We start from the raw sequence: 21,734 nt of genomic DNA on the forward strand, positions 1-21,734 counted from the left end.
TGCTCAGGATTGAAGTTGGATTAAAAATACATTACTATCATTTCACTTTTTGCCTTTCTCCTAGAAAGGTATAGCAATCACTGCAAAAACTAAAGGTATAAAAGTGCTCAAAAGGGCGAATGTCGTATATCACTCGACTCAGTTCGACGAGCTGAGCATTTTCTGTATATGTGTGTGTGTGTGTAACGCTCTCCCAATCTCACTCGATTTTCTCAGAGATGGCTGAACCGATTTCATGAAATTAATTGCAAATGAAAGGTCTAGTTGCCCTATAAGACCCTGTTGAATTTTATTGTAATCTGATTTCTAGTTTAGAGGTTATGTATCAAAATGTAAAAATCACGGAACATTAATATCTCAGAAACTACACAATCGATTTGAACAAAATGAACGGGCTACCTAAAAAACCCTTAACTTTTGAATTTTATGAAGATTGAACATGTGGTTCAGAAGTTATGGGAAGAAACGTGTTCTGGAGACTATTTAATCTCACTCATGTTTCTCAGAGATGGCTGGACCGATTTTCATGAAATCAGTGTCATATGGAAGGTCTTGTTGCTCCATAAGACCCTACAGATTTTTTTTTTGCAAACGGATTATTACTTTGCCTGTTATGTTTAGTGTGTTCAGCACTGAATCTGCTTCACCCGATATTGTAGCAGACGCCTTGTCGCCTGTTCCTAGCGATGTATTCACAGCCGGATCATTCACCGTTGCTACCGATAACGTGAAACTAGTCATTCACAAGCTAAAACAGTCGTATTGTCCTGGACCTGACGGTATTCCTGCCGCTATTTCGAAGGCGTGTTATGAGGCGTTGAAATTTCCCATCACTGTTTTTCTGAATCTCTCTTTAGGAAGCCATACGTTTCCTAAAAGTTGGAAGTCATCGTACATGCTCCCCATATTCAAAAAAGGTGATAAGCAGAATGTGGCGCATTACCGAGGAATCATGTTCTAAAATATTTGAGCGCATGTTCTAAAATTTTTGAGAATATCGTCTATAAACATCTTATGTTCCGTGTAAAAAATTACATATCCACTTCACAACATGGATTTTATCCAGGTCAATCAGTTACAACCAACTTACTGGAGTTTACTTCGTTGTGTTTGCGAACCATGGAGCAGGGCAATCAAATTGATGCCATCTACACTGATCTCAAAGGGGCTTTCGATCGGGTAGACCATGAAATATTGCTCGCTAAACTCAATAAGCTGGTGTGTTGCTTGCTTTTGTGGCTAAGCTCCTATTTACGCTCTCGCAGATTCAACGTCAAGTTGGGATCATCTCAATCTTGTTGGTGTTATATTCGCTCTGGTGTACCACAAGGTAGCATTTTAGGCCCTCTACTTTTCTCTTTATTCATTAATGATGTCACTCGGTTGCTGCCTCGTAGATCCTGATTATGTTACGCTGATGATGTGAAATTCTACTTGCTGATAGAATCAATCGACGACTGCGCGAGACTTCAAGGCTATGTTGATTTGTTCACTCAATGGTGTGATTCTAACCGTATGTCAATCAGCATTTCAAAATGCACTTTTATTAGCTTCAGTCGCAAAAAACGGCCTCTAGTGTATGATTACTGCATTGAAGATACGTATTTAAGACGCAGCGACAATGTAACTGATCTTGGCGTGGTGTGGATACCCATTTGACGTTCAGACAACATTATATGACGATTATCAACAAGGCGAATTGACAGCTGGGAATAATTTTCAGATTTGGACGAGAATTCGTTGATCCTGGTACACTGCGTACTCTTTACTGCTCTTTAGCACGTTCTATTCTTGAAACTAGCTGTGTAGTTTAGAATACACACTATGAGTTCTAGATTAACCGTTCGGAGCGAATACAGAAATGTTTTGTTCGCAAAATTTGCCGTATGCTACCATGGAGAAATCCTGATGCTCGACCGCCCTACGAAGAACTGTGTCTACTGATTGGTTTAGCGTCACTCGAACAACATTGCAAGGATATCTCAGCAAACACCGCCAGTAGAATCTTATTGGGTGTTTATGACTGCCCTGCTGTATTGTCGCTCCTTCAATTACACTGTCCACTTCGACCACAACGGAACAATCAGCTGCTGCGAGTTAGGTCAAATCGCACCAACTACGGACTGCATGAGCCAATTCGACAGATGGCCTTAGAATAGAACCGACGTGATAATAGTTCAGCGTTTTGACTGTATTTGTTTACTTGTGAAGTGTTATGCATTGTTATAATGTTATAGTTTCATTTTGTGCTTGGGTTTTTATGACGCTTTGATGAAGACTAAAGTTTACTCAAGGCGGCTTTTCCCAGTCCAAACACTAATTATCATTTGGACGTGTAGTCGGATGACGAAATTAATAAATAAATAATGATAAAACTGGTGTGAGTAACATATGAAAGTTCTCTCCAGGGAATTGTAATTAGGCGATATTGTTGGGATGGACAGAGGCTCGGTACAGAGCTCGGTCAGAGCAGTAAGGCTAATGACATACTGAGGCGTCAAATTAAGCGAAGCGTTAAGCATATGAGAAGCGGTATAAACAGAAGCGTTGGGTGAAGCTTCCTATGACATACTGGAGCGAGCGTCGCAAATGCGTTGTGTTTTCATATTCCTAGATTCCAGTAGCGGTTTTGTTTGAAGGAAATATGAATTCGTCCAATGGAGTTTTTGCTTCTTCAAGCACGGTAAATTACGTTTTTAGTAAATATAGAGGTTTTTTATGAAATAAAATAATATTTCTGAAGTGAGTTGTGCTACAGACGTAGTAAAAAAAGAAGTTCAGCATGCTAGATTCCTGGCCATTTGAATCGAAACTCAACAATATCAATCAAAAATACCAGTGTTATTTTCCCGACGACCTGGAAATTTTTCCCCTTAATATTTTCTACCCAAAAAATGTACTTTTTTCTTTTTTAAGGTTACCAAATCAAAATAAAGCAAATAAATATAAAGCACTTGGCGATATCAGGTTTAGTCTGAACATGGTATTACTGCACTAACATTTTCTAAACATTTTAACATTTTCTAAACGAAAATGTATTTTATTTGCTTTTTTCAATTAACAAACCAAAACAAAACAAATATGAAGCACCTGGCGATGAAAGATTTAGTCTGAATATGGTACAATCACCGCGTACGTACACGCGCGTCAAAACACTACTCGTTCTGTTTCGCCGCCTCTACCGACGCGTCTTTGCCGCTCCAGTATGACCGGTTTGAGCGTTTTATATAGACGTTCGAAGAAGTAGCTCAGACGTATTTGCGACGCTTTTTGCTTCGCTTCATTTGACGCCTCAGTATGTCATTAGCCTAAAGCTTGAAACGGGAAGGTAAAAAAACTTACACACAAGCACTGATATGAATGATAAGCGTATCAATCACTTCAATAGTGTTACTGCTAATAATATGAAGTGCGGAGTACAGAAAACACCTGGGCAATATCACAATAGATCTAAGCTCTGGTTGCAGTGATGAGTCCATACAGAAAAAAAATCCTCTGTCAGGGTAGCACACAGATGCGATCAACATTATATCCGATATGAAACTGAACAACAATTGTCCTTATAAGGACAACAAACTGAAGTAATGATATTTTCTCGTTTTGCGCTAGAATTAAAAGTAAAATGTCACATTCCGAGTTGTGCTCTCGCCGTGTTCGGTCGCAATTTTATTTCGATCTCAACAGTTCCGACCAGTTGAGGTATACCTTAACAATTTGCCATGAGATATTCTTCGGATCTTTCGGACTAGTGTGGTGTGCTCCGAGTTGAAGTTCACGTTAGAATGAATTTATTAATTTTCCAAATAGCTGTCGGGGTCTGCGCGAAGCGACAGAGCGCGTAAAGCCCAGGTGGCTATGTTTGTAAAATAATAGCCACATTGTTATGCGCACATGTTCAAACACTGACGAAGGTTTTTAAACAAGGAAGGCAGAAAAGGTTTAATGGTAAGCAGGTCAGGATTGAGGATGTCGTGTTTACACATGTACGCCAGATGGTTAGAGAAAGTGTCGTATTACTACCACACAGTAATCCGCCTTCAAGGTCACCGTGCATTGTGTCGCGTGTGCACTGCTACTCGTTGCCGTCGTCTATTGAAGACAAAGGAACGCATCATCGCCTTTTGCTACCGTACGCCACAGACTCGTACGTTATGTCGCTACTTGAAGAGATTTAGTACTCGGCGCACTGCTGTTTGGCTGTATTGGTGCTGCTGTGTGGCTGGAACGACTGCAGCTTTTGCTACCGGACTCTTGTGTGAAGGACTGAAGAATTGGCATTAGCTGCAGAAGCTAAGTAGTTTTTTTTCTTGGTTTTTTTTTCTACAATATTATTTGCTGATTGGCATTTTGCGTGTGTGGCTCACGCGTTCAACATGAACGCGGGGATGGAAACCCGCTCGTTCCACCGCCTAGCCCTCCCGGATACAAAGTTCTAAGGGTTAAAAATGGAGCCCCGCAGAAAGCTACCCATCGGCTGAAGCAGTATCCGGTGGGCAAAGCTGGTATTGGGGCTGTATTTTTCCGGCCGAAAGTAAAAGCTTTATGTTCTCCTTGATCCCTACGGTAGCGATTATTTGCCTATCCAAATTTCAATTGATAATGGTTCAACTCGCACGCGATCAGTTGATATTTTGTATGACCTCACCAGGGATGGTATTCTGCGCGATTTTTCGATTTTTCGTAAGTAATCTACGTAGAAAACTGTACTCTACGTTTTCTACGGTAGAAAACCTCTTGCAAGTAGAAAACTCTCAAACACTCGAAAATTCTCAGTAAGAGTCATAAAATGCCATTCGCTGCGCTGATTAGGTGTATTTCAGTAAATGGGTGTATTTCAGTTAAAGGTGTATTTAGTAAATGGAGTAATATAACTATTTTGTTATAGCGAAACAAGCAATGATAAAGAAACTCAAAAAAGTAATCAAAGTTTTCACTCAATAATTCCAATCGTAATTCACGGTTCTACAACATATTTGTTGTCATCCAAAAATGCTAATGAAAGCAAAATCGCATAATATACGTCACATGCAAAATCAGTGTAACATCAAAGACGCATCTAAGGCCTGATTTCACGAAACTATGTATTCGCTGTTAAATCTCATATATTTAGAGCGTACCCAACATCTCAATGGTTTATGGTTCCCCTGGCATAAATAAAAAAAGCCCACCAAAATTCCATGCAACTTTAGACGGTTGCAGGAAAAATTCCTCATACCCTCGGGAAAAAAACTCTAAAATGAGTAAATGAATTTGACGCATTTTCGTATAAGTGGAACAACTCATAAACAGAGTAACTCCGTAAATACGCATAATTTAGAAACAAGGCGTTTTAAAAACTGAGTGATTGTTACTCACTTTTTGGGTCAGGTTTGAAGTAAGAATTTACTCATTTTTTGAGTTCTGAATTGCTACCTAATTTAATTATAAATTATATAAAGTTTCAAAGGTAAAATTAAATGTGTTAAACTAAACATACCTGGGTTTGTTGTTTGTACTGGCTAAAATGCCCTAGAATATTTTGCAAACGGGAGGTATATCTAATTCGAAAACTTATGAAACACATCAAAAACAAATTAATCGATGGAGATTAAAAGCAACGATTTTAAACGTCAAATTAGCTCTCAATTCACACAAAATAATCATCACAATTAAAAATAAATAATATTTTCAAACTTAAACTTCGTTTATTCTTCAAGTAATTCACCACAAAAATCTCTTTGCAGGTTTTCGTAGACTACTCGTTTTTGGTTAGGTATTCTACCAGAGGTATTCTACGTAGAAAACTCGCTGAAAACTACATGAGGTTTTCTACATGACATCCCTGGACCTCACACGGAATATCGATTGGAAGTTATACGAGAAAATGATTTCAAAAGCGGTCGAGTCGATTCAACATCACCCACCACTTGAAGAATACAACCTCCTCGCGGGCTTGATTCTCGACTCCGCGTTACAAGCCCTAACAAAGAAATATCCCGGCGTGACGATCAAAGAACGGCCTCCCACTCCGTGGTGGGACCAAGAGTGCTCCGATGTCTACACGGAAAAATCCGACGCGTTTAAGGCCTTCTTTCGGGTGAAACGTAAACCCGACGACTTTAAGCGGTATTTGGAGCTTGAGACCAAGTTTAAAAGCTTGGTCCGAGCAAAGAAACGCGGATATTGACGTCGGTTCGTAAACGAAACGTCGAAGGAGACATCGATGAGCACTCTTTGGAACACAGCCCGAAGAATACGAAATCGTTTAACGGTCAACGAAAGCGAGGAGTCTTCAAGTCGGTGGATATTTGATTCTGCCAGGAAAGTATGTCCGGACTCTGTTCCTGCGCAAAACATTGTTCGCGATACGTCTCCGGGCCACGACGCGATAGAATCACCTTTTACGATGGCAGAATTTTTAGTTGCCCTCATGTCCTGTAACAATAACGCGCCTGGGTTAGATAGAATCAAATTCAACTTGTTGAGAATCTACCCGGCAATGCCAAGAGGCGCTTGTTGAACTTGTTCAATAAGTTCCTGGAGCAAAATATTGTACCGCAGGATTGGAGGCAAGTGAAGGTGATCGCCATCCAAAAACCGGAAAAAGCAGCTTCTCATCACAATTCTTATAGGCCGATTGCAATGCTATCCTGTATCCGGAAATTGATGGAGAAAATGATACTCCGTCGTTTAGACCATTGAGTCGAATCAAACGGTCTACTATCAGATACTCAATTTGGCTTCCGCCGTGCCAAAGGAACGAATGATTGTCTTGCGTTGCTTCTACAGATATTCAGCAAGCGTATGCTCGCTAAGAACAAACGGCATCTGTGTTCTTGGACATTAAGGGGGCTTTTGATTCCGTTTCTATTGACATTCTTTCGGGCAAACTTCACCGACAAGGACTTTCACCAATTTTAAACAATTTTTTGGATAATTTGTTGTCCGAAAAGCATATGCATTTAACGCATGGTGATTTGGCAACATTTTGTATTAGCTACATGGGTCTTCCCCAGGGCCCTCTTCTTTACAATTTGCATGTCTGGCAAATTCATGCACGTTAAGACAACTTGCAGATGACAGCGTGGTCTCTATTGCAGGAGCCAAAGCTGCCGATTTACAAGGACCATTGCAAGATACCTTGGACAATTTGTCTGCTTGGGCTTAACAGCTAGGTATCGAAGAAACGTGGATATTGACGTCGGTTCGTAAACGAAACGTCGAAGGAGACATCGATGAGCACTCTTTGGAACACAGCCCGAAGAATGCGAAATCGTATAACGGTCAACGAAAGCGAGGAGTCTTCAAGTCGGTGGATATTTGATTCTGCCAGGAAAGTATGTCCGGACTCTGTTCCTGCGCAAAACTTTGTTCGCGATACGTCTCCGGGCCACGACGCGATAGAATCACCTTTTACGATGGCAGAATTTTTAGTTGCCCTCATGTCCTGTAACAATAACGCGCCTGGGTTAGATAGAATCAAATTCAACTTGTTGAGAATCTACCCGGCAATGCCAAGAGGCGCTTGTTGAACTTGTTCAATAAGTTCCTGGAGCAAAATATTGTATCGCAGGATTGGAGGCAAGTGAAGGTGCTCGCCATCCAAAAACCGAGAAAAGCAGCTTCTCATCACAATTCTTATAGGCCGATTGCAATGCTATCCTGTATCCGGAAATTGATGGAGAAAATGATACTCCGTCGTTTAGACCATTGAGTCGAATCAAACGGTCTACTATCAGATACTCAATTTGGCTTCCGCCGTGCCAAAGGAACGAATGATTGTCTTGCGCTGCTTCTACAGATATTCAGCTAGCCTATGCTCACAAAGAACAAACGGCGTCTGTGTCCTTGGACATTAAGGGGGCTTTTGATTCCGTTTCTATTGACATTCTTTTGGGCAAACTTCACCGACAAGGATTTTCACCAATTTTAAACAATTTTTTGGAAAATTTGTTGTCCGAAAAGCATATGCATTTCACGCATGGTGATTTGGCAACATTTTGTATTAGCTACATGGGTCTTCCCCAGGGCCCTCTTCTTTACAATTTGCATGTCTGGCAAATTCATGCACGTTAAGACAACTTGCAGACGACAGCGTGGTCTCTATTACAGGAGCCAAAGCTGCCGATTTGCAAGGACCATTGCAAGATACCTTGGACAATTTGTCTGCTTGGGCTTTACAGCTAGGTATCGAATTATCTCCGAAGAAGACTGAGATAGTAGTTTTTTTCTAGGAAGCACGTGCCTGCTCAACTCCACTTACAGTTAATGGGTGAAACGATTTTTCAGGTTTTGGTATATAAATATCTTGGTGTCTGGTTCGATTCGAAAGGCACCTGGGGATGTCACGTTCGGTATTTGATGAAAAACTGTCAACAGCGAGTGAGTTTTCTTCGGACAATTACTGGATCATGGTGGGGCGCCCACCCAGGAGACCTTATAAGGCTTTACCAAACAACGAAATTGTCGGTGCTTGAGTACGGGTGTTTCTGATTCCGTTCCGCTGCAAACACCCATTTCATCAAGCTGGAACGATTGCAGGATCGTTGTTTGCGTATTGCCTTAGCACACTGTTTCCAAAGCTGCAAAAACGTGATCGAAATTATTTTGACCCAAAAACATTGACTTTAGAGCCGTAACGTCTTCAGCAAAGTTGTTTCAAGAAATATTCTCCATGTTATAGAAGTTGCAATTCCATGATTAATCCACTCAACAGCGAGAAACGAATTTTACTTTTCTCATTTTGGAATATTAAAATCCACTTTGTTCAGCAAAATTGTAGCAAATTTTAAAAGAAACAACTTTGTGGAAGACATCATACATCTATCTATCTATTCAGTTGTTGACGATTTTCACTAGAATAATGCGCTAATTTACACTCATTACTCTTAACTTAAAAAATAATGATTTTGAAGTCGTAGTGTCTTCAGTAAAGCTATTATATTATTCATTCTCCATTTTTTAGAAGTTAGAATTTTGTGATTAATCTTCCTAAAAGTGAGAAATGAGTTTTGTTTTTCTCATTTTTGCATATAAAAACTCACTTTGCTGAGTAAAGTTTTAGCATATTTTGTAAGAAACAACTTTGTCGAAGACACTATACTTGTATCTGCTAATTTAAATGAAGTTTTCTCTAGAATGCCCCTAAAATCATTTTTTAATATAACTTTTTGTAGTGATTTTCTAAAATTTTTCAATGTCCTACAATGTTGTTAACTATAATAAAACACACAAGTTCACTTTGCCGAGTAAAGTTTTAGCACATTTTGTAAGAAACAACTTTGTCGAAGACACTATACTTGTATCTGCTAATTTAAATGAAGTTTTCTCTAGAATGCCCCTAAAATCATTTTTTAATATAACTTTTTGTAGTGATTTTCTAAAATTTTTCAATGTCCTACAATGTTGTTAACTATAATAAAACACACAAGTTCACCGAAGAACGTTTATTATTATCTCTTAAGTTTATTTAGTTATTTAAGATTTTTAATAAAATAATGCACTTATTTATTTACAAATATCTGCACAGGAGACATCGCAATAATAAAGCCCCTAATATTTTTTTTACCTTCAGTCAGCTATCCCTGCGCCGTAAAGTTGTCCTTCCTGGCCTTTTTTTCCTCTTCTTCTTCTTTTCTGTTATCTGATGTTAGGCTGCGCTTAGCCTCTTTCGCGATATCAGACATGCGATGCTTAGCGACTTTGACGTGTGTGGCGTCCAATCCCACGCCGCAAAACTCAAACTTGTCACTCATATTTGAGTACTTTTGAATATAACTCACAGTTAAAAAGTATAGAAAAACTCAAACAAAGAACGTACCCAACGAGAACGGCTGATCGACGTAACAAAGGGAAATTGTGAGTAAACACGTGCTGTAGAGACGCTATAACGATCGAAACTTGATGCAGCGATCTCTATACTTCAAATTTGAAACACGATAACGGTAACTTCTGCACGATCAGAGGTAACTTCTGCTAGTTTACAAAGCCTCGAAAAACGAGCATCGCCAGAATAATTGAAAAATGTGATTTTGGAGCATAAAAGTTGTTCGGTAAAAATTAATTTAAACAAATTTTGAGTTTAGATCAGTTCTTGGGCGATGTAGATTTTGATTCTAGGATAGTTTAAGCATGATTTAAGCCAATAAAAAAATTACAAAAAAAAATTTTTTTGGTAGTTATTACCCCTTAAGCACAGTTTTGTATAACAATATCATAATTCAAGCTTTCTGCGATCGTGGAACGTTATCTATCCCAATTGTTCTTGTGACAAATAAACACAGACCTAGTACAATTTAAAATAGTTCCACGGGATATGGAACAAATATTGGAAATGAAAATTATCCAGATTAGCACGGCAAAACAAAGCCCAAATGCTACATTCCTTTTGGAATTTGGCCTTCTGTTTATTCGACACCTTCGCAGCCAACTGTTAGTGTACAGGATAATTGCGGGGCTAGCTCCAGGATCTTATTGACTCTAACGGTCTCTCCCAGCCGAAACTCGAACATGCGACGATTGGCTTGTTTTGCCAGCATCGTACTTCGAAAGAAACTGAAAGGGCAACTCTAATCCAAATTACCATTAGCTAATAAATCACTGCATGAACGGCTTTGATTTGTTAGTAACAAATCAACTGCAGATGAATTCCTAAATTAAGAAAAACATGTAAAGTCATTTGGAAGTAGAATTGAAACAATGTTTTCCCATTAGAATTGCTATGAGCATTTTTCCAATATCGATATTTTGCATTTTAATCACCAATGAATACAAATTTTTATATTTATTTCTCGTCAGTTTTTGTAAATCTCCCTTGAAATCATTTCTTCAGTTTCGCTCACCAGTGCATTGAAAAGGTAAATACACTGCGGCTCTCAAGCTCCTTTTGCTAAACACAAGAGCTCCGCGGGGTTTAATTTGTTTCACGTTTTGGTCCTAGTACGCAAAAGAGTTGAAAATCTGCCTTCACAAATGTATCTAGAAAGAAATTTTAATTACCTGTAAAATTTGCCAAGAGCTTCGCGGCCCCCCCCTAGGTAAGGCTCGCGGACCCCTTTGCCGGCCGCAAAGGTTGGGAACCACTGATCTAAACCGTTAGGGATGAGTATCGTGTCTGTCCATACTAGCAGCTACTCTGAAGAGAAGCAAGAATTTTGGCTGTAATTATCTCGTATTCGCCCGGATGTTTTTGTCGATGCTGTATCTATGGTTAAGACTTATCTGAAAATCACAGACGAACCTACAAGTTGTCAAGCTGGTCCTCAGAAAAATGGACACAAGCAGGGATGATTTCTCCTTAGAGTAAAAAAGAGAAAAGTGAAATTCTAACTCGCTGCTCTGTTTTTAAGTCGTGCGTTCTTCTCTTTGTTGTTTTGACTTCTTTCTTGCGCTGAGTGCACAGGTGATTGAGAAACCTGCAGAAAGAGAAAGTAAATTGTTCCTCCACACAAAGTTGCTCTTTGCGGATCTTTGTGAAGCTCGTTTGGGTTTGTGTGGAAAATTGATCTTACATTCTTCCACTCGCACTGGTGTACTTAGTTCAACCAGTGATATGCCACATATTATTTGTATTTTCCGTACAGATATCTGCATATACAGATTACAGATTTTCTGGAAATAATACAGATTTATACAGATTTTTTTAGTTTCCAGATCGCAAATTAAACTTTTTGATATAGTTGAGAAAAAAAATAACTGAAATGTTGTAAGGCTTGTTTTATTATATTTATATGCTATTTATAAGCTTAAATATATTTATATTCAAATTCATACACGCTTCGTGTGCATGTGCATCAGCTTTTTGAAAATTTACCAAGGTGTTAAGATTTTTTGAGCTCCAAAATACAGGGGGATAATGCCCCCGCGGAAAGGTTGAAACTCAGGAGCCAAGCTGAAGGATCTCATCGATTCGTTCTCATCACAAAACCAACAAACGTTTCAACAAACGGCAATTACTACATTACTGTGAAAGATTATAAAGATGGGAGTACGCTTGTATTTTTGTCTCATGCTCTAGTGCTTGCGGCAGGCGACGTAACCAATTTCTCAGTACAAAGAGAAACAAAGAGTGAAATTGTTTTGTCGCTCGACGATCGATTTAAAATCGACTACCGGGAACCTACTACTCGATTTAATTTAAACTTTCGGCGAGCCGACTTCGACGGTTTGATAAACGCGTTACTATCTGTCGATTGGGTTGGCATTCCAAATTCAACTGACATCGATTCGGCTGTGAACGATTTTTCCGGAATTTTAAACGGTCTGATAGAAGTTTTTGTCCCTAAAACACGGAACCGATCGCAGAAATATCGTCCGTTGCAGACACCGGCTTTGCGACGCTCAAAAACGTTAAAAAATTCTGCGTTGAAGAGGTTCTCAGCGAGGTGTGCCCTTATGCTTCGCGAACACTACCGACAGTTCAACCACGATTATAAGAGACTTCGCCGACGGTGCTATTCTAACTACAGACTACAGATGGAAGGCAAACTGCGAGCCGATCAAAGAAATTTTAGAACTTTGTCAACGAACAACGGAAGGAATCAGGCTTACCATCCACGATGGAATTCGCCGGTGAGAAAGCTAATAATGTTGCCTCTATTTGCAGAATGTTCGCAGTTAAATTTTCAAGCGTGTTCAGCAACGATACACCAACGGATAGGGACATCTGATGCTGCTAATAACGTTCCTTTCCTTGGCCGCTCCATCACCTCGGTCAACATTGACGGCAATGCTATCCTTGTCGCTGCTAGTAAATTGAAACATACGTACTCCCCAGGCCCGGATGGTATTCCAGCAACGCTACTTAAAAAATGCATTACTGGTTTGGTCACACCGCTTACCCACCTGTTTCGCTTATCACTCGCTACTGGTAGATTTCCCTCAACTTGGAAACAGGCCTTTTTGTTTCCGGTCCACAGAAAAAAAAACGATCGCTCGAAAATAGACAATTATAGAGGGACTTCGGCTTTGTGCGCAATTTCAAAGCTATTCCAGCTAGTCCTCATCCAACCTGTTTTTTCTCATTGCCAATGCACTATTGCGGACGACCAACACGGATTTCTTCCTGAACGCTCCTGTGCTACAAACATGCCAAACTAGTTACGCGCTTTATAGTTTCGACAAACGATGTCAAACCGATGTGATTAACACGGACCTTTCGGCTGCGTTCGATAAAGTAAATCATCAAATTACTGTTGCCAAACTCGACCGCTACGGATTTAGCGGCAACTTGCTTCACTGGTACGAATTCTACCTGCGGGGACGAACTATTAGAGTAAAAATCGGCGACGAAATATCGGAATCATTTGTTGCTACTTCCGGGATTGCCCAAGGTAGTCATCTTGGCCCGCTGGTGTTTTTGTTGTATTTCAATGACGTACATCACTCGCTAAAATATCCCCGCCTGGCCTTCGCTGATGACTTGAAACTGTTCAATGAAATCAAAAACGTCGAAGACATTCTGTCCCGAACGTTCGACAATAACGGACGCGTTTTGTGATCTTCTCGCTTTACACCGCGTGTGAACAAAACAACAAAGAAAAGGCATTGCTTGCCTGGGGCTGTGCTGCTGCAGATAATCCGATATTTCGCTTTGAAGGTCATCCTATTGTATAGCTGTGTCGCTGCGAAGCTGCTCGCTCCAGCACCGTGGATTCGGTGATTTGGCTGTTGAAGACAACAAAAACATCAAAACAAGGAAAAAGAGGTACGTGTTTCTTGTCCAGTGTGCCAGTGCGCTAACTTCAGCGCAATGGATGTGGATACCCCATCCCCCAATCCTCCGTCTCCGAGCCATCCCGACTCTTCCCCTCCTGCCTCCTCCTTCTCCGCAAATTCTTCACCCTCTCCACGTGTTAGGCTTTATCCGGACCAAAAGACAGGCCCTTTGATAGTGTATTTCCGCCCGAAAGCAGAACCAAAGTCGAAATCACTGAATATAATTTAAATTTCGAAGGACCTGACGTCACATTTCAATGCAGTGACTGAAATTTCGAAAGTCAGGCCAAACAAGCTCCGTGTCGTGGTGAATGACTTGAAACAGGCAAATGATATAGCTTGTTCGGGGCTCTTTACGAGGGAGTATCGCGTGTACGTTCCCGCGCGAGATGTGAAGATCGACGGTGTTGTGACCGATTCGAGTCTGTCCGTCGAGTGCCTCTTGAAAGATGCTGTGGGCTGTTTCAAGAACAGCAGCCTACCTGAGGTAAAAGTACTTGATGTAAAACAACTGCGGTCAGTATCACTCGTAGGAGGTAAGAAAACGTATACCCCGTCAGATTCGTATCGTGTCACACTCGCCGGATCCGCGCTTCCTACCCACGTTTCGAGTTCGTCTGCCTATGCGGCTGTATGTGCCCCGTGCAATGAACTGCACTCATTGCAAGCAGTTAGGTCACACAGCCGCCTACTGCTGCAATAAGGCACGGTGCGGTAAATGTGGGGAAAACCATGCTGAGGATTCTTGCAATGGAAATGCTGAAAAATGCATCCACTGTGGGGAGAATCAGCATGAGCTCTCCACGTGCGCGGTGTACATACAACGCAAGGACAAATTAAAACGGTCTGTTAAAGAGCGTTCAAAGCGCTCTTATGCTGATATGCTCAAAGAGACCACGACCACTTCTACTATAACAGCGAACCCCTTTGATCTCTTGTCTTCAGATGAAACCGACTCTGACGATCCACCTACGGGAACACCTTATGCCAATCCTGGGGAGTCTAGAAAGAGAAAAATTTTTCCTCACCTAAACTTTTCAGGAAAGGTTCTAGGTTTTCCCACAGTGGAAAGGAAAGTACAACCAAAACTAAAAATGCTGCGGAAAAACCGAAGCAAACTCCTCCAGGGCTTGAAAATTCAAAGTCCCAGAAGGAGTTCCCAGTACTCCCAGGAACATCTAAAACCCCAGTTGTTTCTCTTGCACATCCAGTTGATGAATCAAATGCTGGATTGGTGAATTTTACAGACATTGTGGACTGGATCTTTAAATCTTTCAATGTACCCGATCCAATTAAAATTTTTTTTACAGCATTCCCCCAACAGTTAGATCATTTTTGAAGCAGTTGACTGCAAAATGGCCCCTCCTGGCAGCGATTGTATCCCTCGATGGCTAATTCATCAGCCGCAATGAAGGACTCTATCTCTGTCTTACAGTGGAATTGTAAAAGTATTGATTCTTTCAAAGTTTCGATTAATAAATACGAATGCGATGCATTTTTCCTTTGAAACTTGGCTACTTCAAACATTGTTCTCAACTTACATGATTTTAACATTATTCGCTTTTATCGAGACACCCCATATGGAGGATTACTTCTAGGGATTAAAAAGTGCTATTCTTTCTATCGTATTAACCTCCCCTCGGTTCCAGGCATTGAAGTTGTCGCTTGTCAAATGACAATACAAGGTAAAGAGCTTTGTATTGCCTCAATATATATTCCCCCCAGAGCACAGATTGGGCAACGGGTGCTCTTTGATGTAATAGAACTTCTCCCCTCGCCACGTTTGATTTTGGGAGTCTTCAACTCTCATGGCGTGGCTTGGGGTTCCCCTGCAAATGATAACCGCTCCTCTTTGATCTATAACCTTTGCGATGACTTCGACATGACAATTTTAAACAACGGTGAAATGACACGTGTCCCTAAACCTCCAGCACGTCCAAGTGCTTTGGATCTCTCCTTATGTTCGACGTCGCTACGGTTGGATTGAGCATGGAAGGTAATCCTCGATCCCCACGGTAGTGACCATTATATATACGGTATTCGGAGCTCGAAACCAAGTTTAAAAGCTTGGTCCGAGCAAAGAAACGCGGGTATTGGCGTCGGTTCGTAAACGAAACAACGAAGGAGACATCTCTTTGGAACACAGCCCGAAGAATGCGAAATCGTTTAACGGTCAACGAAAGCGAGGAGTCTTCAAGTCGGTGGATATTTGATTTTGCCAGGAAAGTATGTCCGGACACTGTTCCTGCGCAAAACTTTGTTCGCGATACGTCTCCGGGCCACGACGCGATAGAATCACCTTTTACGATGGCAGAATTTTCAGTTGCCCTCCTGTCCTATAACAATAACGCGCCTGGGTTAGATAGAATCAAATTCAACTTGTTGAAGAATCTACCCGGCACTGCCAAGAGGCGAACTTGTGAACTTGTTTAATAAGTTTCTGGAGCAAATCATTTTACCGTAGGATTGGAGGCAAGTGAAGGTGATCGCCATCCAAAAACCAGGGAAACCAGCTTCTGATCACAACTCTTATAGGCCGATTGCAATGCTATCCTGTATCCGGAAATTGATGGAAAAAATGATACTCCGTCGTTTAGACCACTGGATCGAATCAAATGGTCTACTGTCAGATACTCAGCTTCCGCCGTGCCAAAGGGACGAATGATTGTCTTGCGTTGCTTTCAACAGATATTTAGCAAGCGTATGCTCGCAAAGAACAAATGGCGTCTGCGTCCTTGGACATTAAGGGGGCTTTTACATGCATTTTACGCATGGCGATTTGGCAACTTTTCGCATCAGCTACATGGTTCTTCCCCAAGGCTCATGCTTAAGTCCCCTTCTTTACAATTTTTATGTAAATGACATCGACGAATGTCTGGCAAATTCATGCACGATAAGACAACTTGCGGACGACAGCGTGGTCTCTGTTAAAGGAGCCAGAGCTGCCGATTTGCAAGGACCATTGCAAGATACCTTGGACAATTTGTCCGCTTGGGCTTTACAGCTAGGTATCGAATTCTCTCCGGAAAAAACTGAGATAGTAGTTTTTTTCTAGCAAGCATGAACCTGCTCAGCTCCAATCACAATTAATGGGTAAAACGATCTCTCAGGTTTTGGTGCATGAGTATCTTGGTGTCTGGTTCGACTCTAAAGGCACCTGGGGTTGTCACATTAGGTATCTGATGAAAAAATGTCAACAAAGAGTGAATAGTCTTCGTACAATAACCGGATCGTGGTGGCCCACCCAGGAGACCTCATAAGGCTTTACCAAACAACGATGTTGTCTGTAATTGAGTACGGGTGTTTCTGCTTCCGCTCCGCAGCAAACACATATTTGATCGAACTGGAGCGAATACAATATCGTTGTTTGCGTATCGCCTTTGGTTGCATGCAGTCGACTCATACGATGAGTTTGGAAGTTCTGGCTGGGGTTCTTCCGTTAAAAGACCGCTTTTGGAGTCTATCTTCTCGTATTCTTATCAAAAGTGAGGTTTTGAACCGCCCTGTGATTGTCATTTTTGAAAGTCTAGTCGAATTAAATTCCCAAACCCGTTTCATGACATTGTATTTTAATCACATGTCCCAGAATATTATTCCAAATCGTGTCAGCTTATCTAATACTTCTGATCCCACTGTGTTTTTCGACACTTCCATGATAGAAGAAACTCGTGGAATCCCGGATCGTTTACGCGTGCAGCAGATCCCCAAAATTTTTAATAATAAATATCAAAACATCAACTGCGATAATGTGTTCTACACTGATGGATCACTTCTCGATGGGTCCACTGGCTTCGGTATCTTCAATAACAATTTAACCGTCTCCCATAAGCTCAATAATCCTGCTTCTGTTTACGTCGCAGAATTAGCTGCAATTCAATACACCCTAGGGATTATCGAAAAAATGCCCACGGACCATTACTTCATCTTTACGGACAGTCTCAGTTCTATTGAGGCTCTCCGTTCGATGAAGGATGTTAAGCACTCTCCGTATTTCTTGGCGAAAATACGTCAAAATCTGAGTGCTTTATCCGAAAAATCGTTTCAGATTACCTTAGTGTGGGTCCCTTCTCACTGCTCGATACCGGGCAATGAGAAAGCGGACTCTTTGGCTAAGGTGGGCGCAACAAACGGTGAAATTTATGAAAGACCAATTGCTTTTAATAAATTTTTCGCATTTGTACGTCAGAATACGATCATCAGTTGGCAAAATTCTTGGTCCAGAGGGGAACTGGGAAGGTGGTTACATTCCATTATACCCAAGGTATCGATGAACCCGTGGTTCAAGGGGTTGGATGTAGGTCGAGGTTTCATTTGCGTGATGTCTCGGCTTATGTCTAATCACTATAAATTTGACGCGCATCTCCGTCGTATTGGGCTCAGCGAGAGCGGTATATGTGCCTGTGGTGAAGATTATCACGACATAGAGCATATTGTTTGGTCATGTCCTGTACATCGTGACGCCAGGTCTAAATTGATAGATTCCCTTTGGGCTGAAGGTAGACTACCAGCTGTTCCTGTTCGTGAAGTCTTGGCGAGCCGTGACTTACCCTACATGTCCCTCATATACGTTTTTTTGAAATCCAGCCATGCGCCAGTCTAGTCCTACTCCCACATCCGTCAACATTCAACAAAAAGACAAGAACACGTTGGACCTCGATATTGGAATTATCATCTGAACCCCACACGAAATCGTCAGGACCGAGAACCCGAGGCTTTCCGTGATATCATGGCTCAGTGACACACACCATATGGCTACTTGAATACCAACGAACAAAAACATAGAACCACTGTTCAGAAACAACATGTTAACATGATTTAATAAGATTTAATTTTAGCTCGTAGTCGGCAGCGAGGATAAAAAATTTACTCTTAGTTTATAAGATACTTTATAAAGTAAGACACTAGAAATAATTGGCTCCGTAAAACATAAATATGTATTGTGCCGTGTCAAATGAATGCTAATTGATTAAAAAAAACGTCGAAGACGCCACTCATCTTCAACAACAGCTCAACTTATTTGCACGCTGGTGTAAGTTGAATTGCATGATACTGAACTCCGACAAATGCTCTGTGATAACGTTTACCAGAAAGCACCGTCCACTACATTTCGATTACACGTTGGATGGGTCTCCAATACAGAGAGTCGAACACGTCAAGGATCTTGGAGTCCTCCTTGATTCCAAACTCGCCTCCAAGCAACATATATCGTTCATTGTTGCTAAAGCAACTGGGTGTGATTTGTCGCGGGACTATAGAAATATACAATGTTTAACGACACTCTACTGCTCGCTTGTTCGGTCCTCGCTAGAATTTTGCTCTACTATCTGGATTCCTCACTACAACAACGCAATTCATCGCATCGAAAGCATCCAGCGCCGGTTTGTGCGTTACGCAATTAAAATGCTCCCCTGGCGACAGCCCATGCGCAATACCCGATACGAGAACCGCTGCCAGCTTCACCAGCTCGATACTCTCCAGCTTCACCGAGACACGCGCCATGGTAGTGTCGGACGTTTTGACATCCCGGATCGATTGCCCAGCCATTCTCCGCTTGATCAACCTAAACGCGCCATCTAGGAACCTGCGGAGGTCATCTGCGCTGCAACTACCTTTCAGCCGCACTAACTACAGTGCTAACTGTGCCATCACTGGTTGTTATCGATTGGAATCAAATGAATTTATTCACGGAACTTTCTTCGATGGAGAGGACTTACAATTTAAGCGTGTTTCTTATGCAATTCTATATTTCAGACTGATACTGACCGATCGAACTGGACACTGCTGTGGGTCAGTGTGGTGAATATAACACACGAACATCCACGATCGCTTATTACGTGAGTTTCTATTGCTCTTTGATAAGCATTCTTTAAGAGAGAATATTGAGATGGCATACTGGAACGATCGTTTCTAAACATGCCGGCCGCCTTGAAACCAAACCGGTTTCAAACTTTGTTTAGCTTAAATTATTTACATGAATTTTTCTTCTCTCTGACCTTTTAACCATTTTACAATTTTACTTAACTTCTTCTAACATGATTGATTTAATTTTTTTTAATTCACTTTTATATTCCGGAACTATTCTGCTTCTGAGGCCCTTGACACTGAGCCGTCTCGGTATGGTCGTCTTCCTCCATTAGATGTTGCCGCACTTCTTCTGCCTGCTCTGGTACTTTCGGATAGTGATGAGGTGATGAACAACCGGAACATTTCGGATAGTGGTGATGCGATGAATAACTGGAATCTTTCGGATAATTCGGCTTAGTTCCCTTCGATGACTTTAGATGGCATCAGATGATGCATTGACTTCCTTCCTTCAGCTTGGCTTGTTGTGTTTGACATCCTTGACGATATTGCGATTTATGTGACGATTTCCTCAGGATGAGATGGATGTAGTATACTGACATTTTTTGTGTAACTGGAACAACTTACCCCACAGGGCTTATACGGCGCCTGCTACTTGCTTTATGATAAGAACGCCTGGTGGAACTCTCGAAGATGACGAGATGAGTGTGACTATGGCTTGAACTTCTTCTTCGTAGAGTGTTAGGTGTTGATTGACAAATAGGGCTGATCAGACCGAATTCCAACCAACTGACTGACACTGATGGGAGCCTATAACATAGTTGCCTCCAGGAACTGATTGATGCTGAACTTGTTGCTGGTAACGATATGATTAGTTTACTTTCTATTGAACGATGACCCTTGCAGTCAACGTAAACGCCGCGTGCGTCGAACTTCATGCTTGTTACCAAACCAAGGATACTGGACCCTTCCAGTATTATTTCTATACTAAACCGACATGCATGCATGCAATGAATCAATGGTTGATTGAAGATAAAGAGAATGACTGCTAATGATGATTTCTGACCCGTGGTGGGACAGAGCAACCTATGGGAGACAAAAATTCCTTGAGCTTTTTGAATTGTCATATTAAAAAAAACTTAACTGGCCCGCGGAGGTACTCCTCACTAGGGAGCCTTCCGCAGCGTTGCAGCAGGGAACTTAATATCCGTCCGCTGTTGATTGATGAGTGTTGTCACGAATCGGAAGTACACAAATTTTTGAGATTCCTCTGTCGAAGCAACCATCCTTCGTGCGTACTGTAACTACTCTGATGTTGCCGTCTTGTCCGGCAAAAATCTTCACTACCCGTGCCAAGTGTCACTTTAGAGGTGGTGCATTTTCGTCCTTTAGTAAGACCATCGTTCCCACTTTTACATTATCTCGTTGTTTGGTCCATTTTGTACGGTTGTGAAGGTCGGACAGATATTGAGTGCTCCACTTTTTCCATAGCTGCTGTGTGAAACTCTGGGCACGCTGCCACATCGATAACCGATTAAATGGAACATCCTGCAAATCAGGTTCTGGAATCGCTGTCAACGGACGATGCACTAAGAAGTGCTCAGGAGTAAGTGCTTCAAAGTCGTTAGGGTCGCTGCTTACAGGTGTCATTGGGCGGGAGTTTAATACAGCCTCGACGTTTAGTGTCCTGAGTCCGATGGTTTTTCTGAAGTGGGTCTTGAACGACTTGACCTGCGCCTCCCATAACCCACCAAAGTTTGGTGAGCGAGGGGGGATGAAGCGAAAGTCGATTCCATCGCTTCCAGCATGCTTGGTGATTGACTCTTGGAACTGCTGACTAAAAAAACAGTTTATAAAGCTCCATCAGTTCTCTCTTGGCTCCAACAAATGTGGTATCACTTGCGGTTTTCTTCTCCGGGCAACAAAGCGTTTCAATGCCGCTAGGAAAGCTGCAGTAGTCAGGTCGGTCACAAGCTCTAAGTGGACCACTTTGACAGCCAAGCAAACAAATATAGCAACGTAGCATTTTACTGGTCTGGCCTTACGATTAGGATAACTAATGTGGAATGGTCCACAATAATCCACTCCAGCCTTTGAGAATGGTGATGACGGTGTTACTCGATCTGGGGGAAGATCTGCCATCAGTTGTTCTGAAACCTTCGGCTTATTTTTAAAGCATGCAATGCATTCGTGAATGACTCTTCTAGCCAAGCTATGAATTAAGGTTGGCCAAAACC

General features: G+C 41.6%; 1 protein-coding gene across 2 annotated transcripts in view; it reads left to right on the forward strand.

The window, feature by feature from the left end:
- Window positions 1–21,734, forward strand: part of LOC129720220 (SKI2 subunit of superkiller complex protein) — a 204,518-nt gene that overhangs the window by 129,026 nt on the left and 53,758 nt on the right. The window contains exon 5 of one of the 2 annotated variants that reach the window (XM_055671681.1): window positions 19,447–19,585. The exons of the other annotated variant lie outside the window; for it this stretch is intronic. Within the exon in view, the coding sequence (XP_055527656.1) occupies window positions 19,447–19,451 (5 nt within the window). The 3' untranslated portion in view covers window positions 19,452–19,585. Of the gene's footprint in view, window positions 1–19,446; window positions 19,586–21,734 lie in introns of those variants that run through there. 2 annotated transcript variants of the gene reach the window in all.

This window comes from Wyeomyia smithii, chromosome 1, assembly GCF_029784165.1.
Source record: "Wyeomyia smithii strain HCP4-BCI-WySm-NY-G18 chromosome 1, ASM2978416v1, whole genome shotgun sequence".
Classification (NCBI taxonomy): domain Eukaryota; kingdom Metazoa; phylum Arthropoda; class Insecta; order Diptera; family Culicidae; genus Wyeomyia; species Wyeomyia smithii.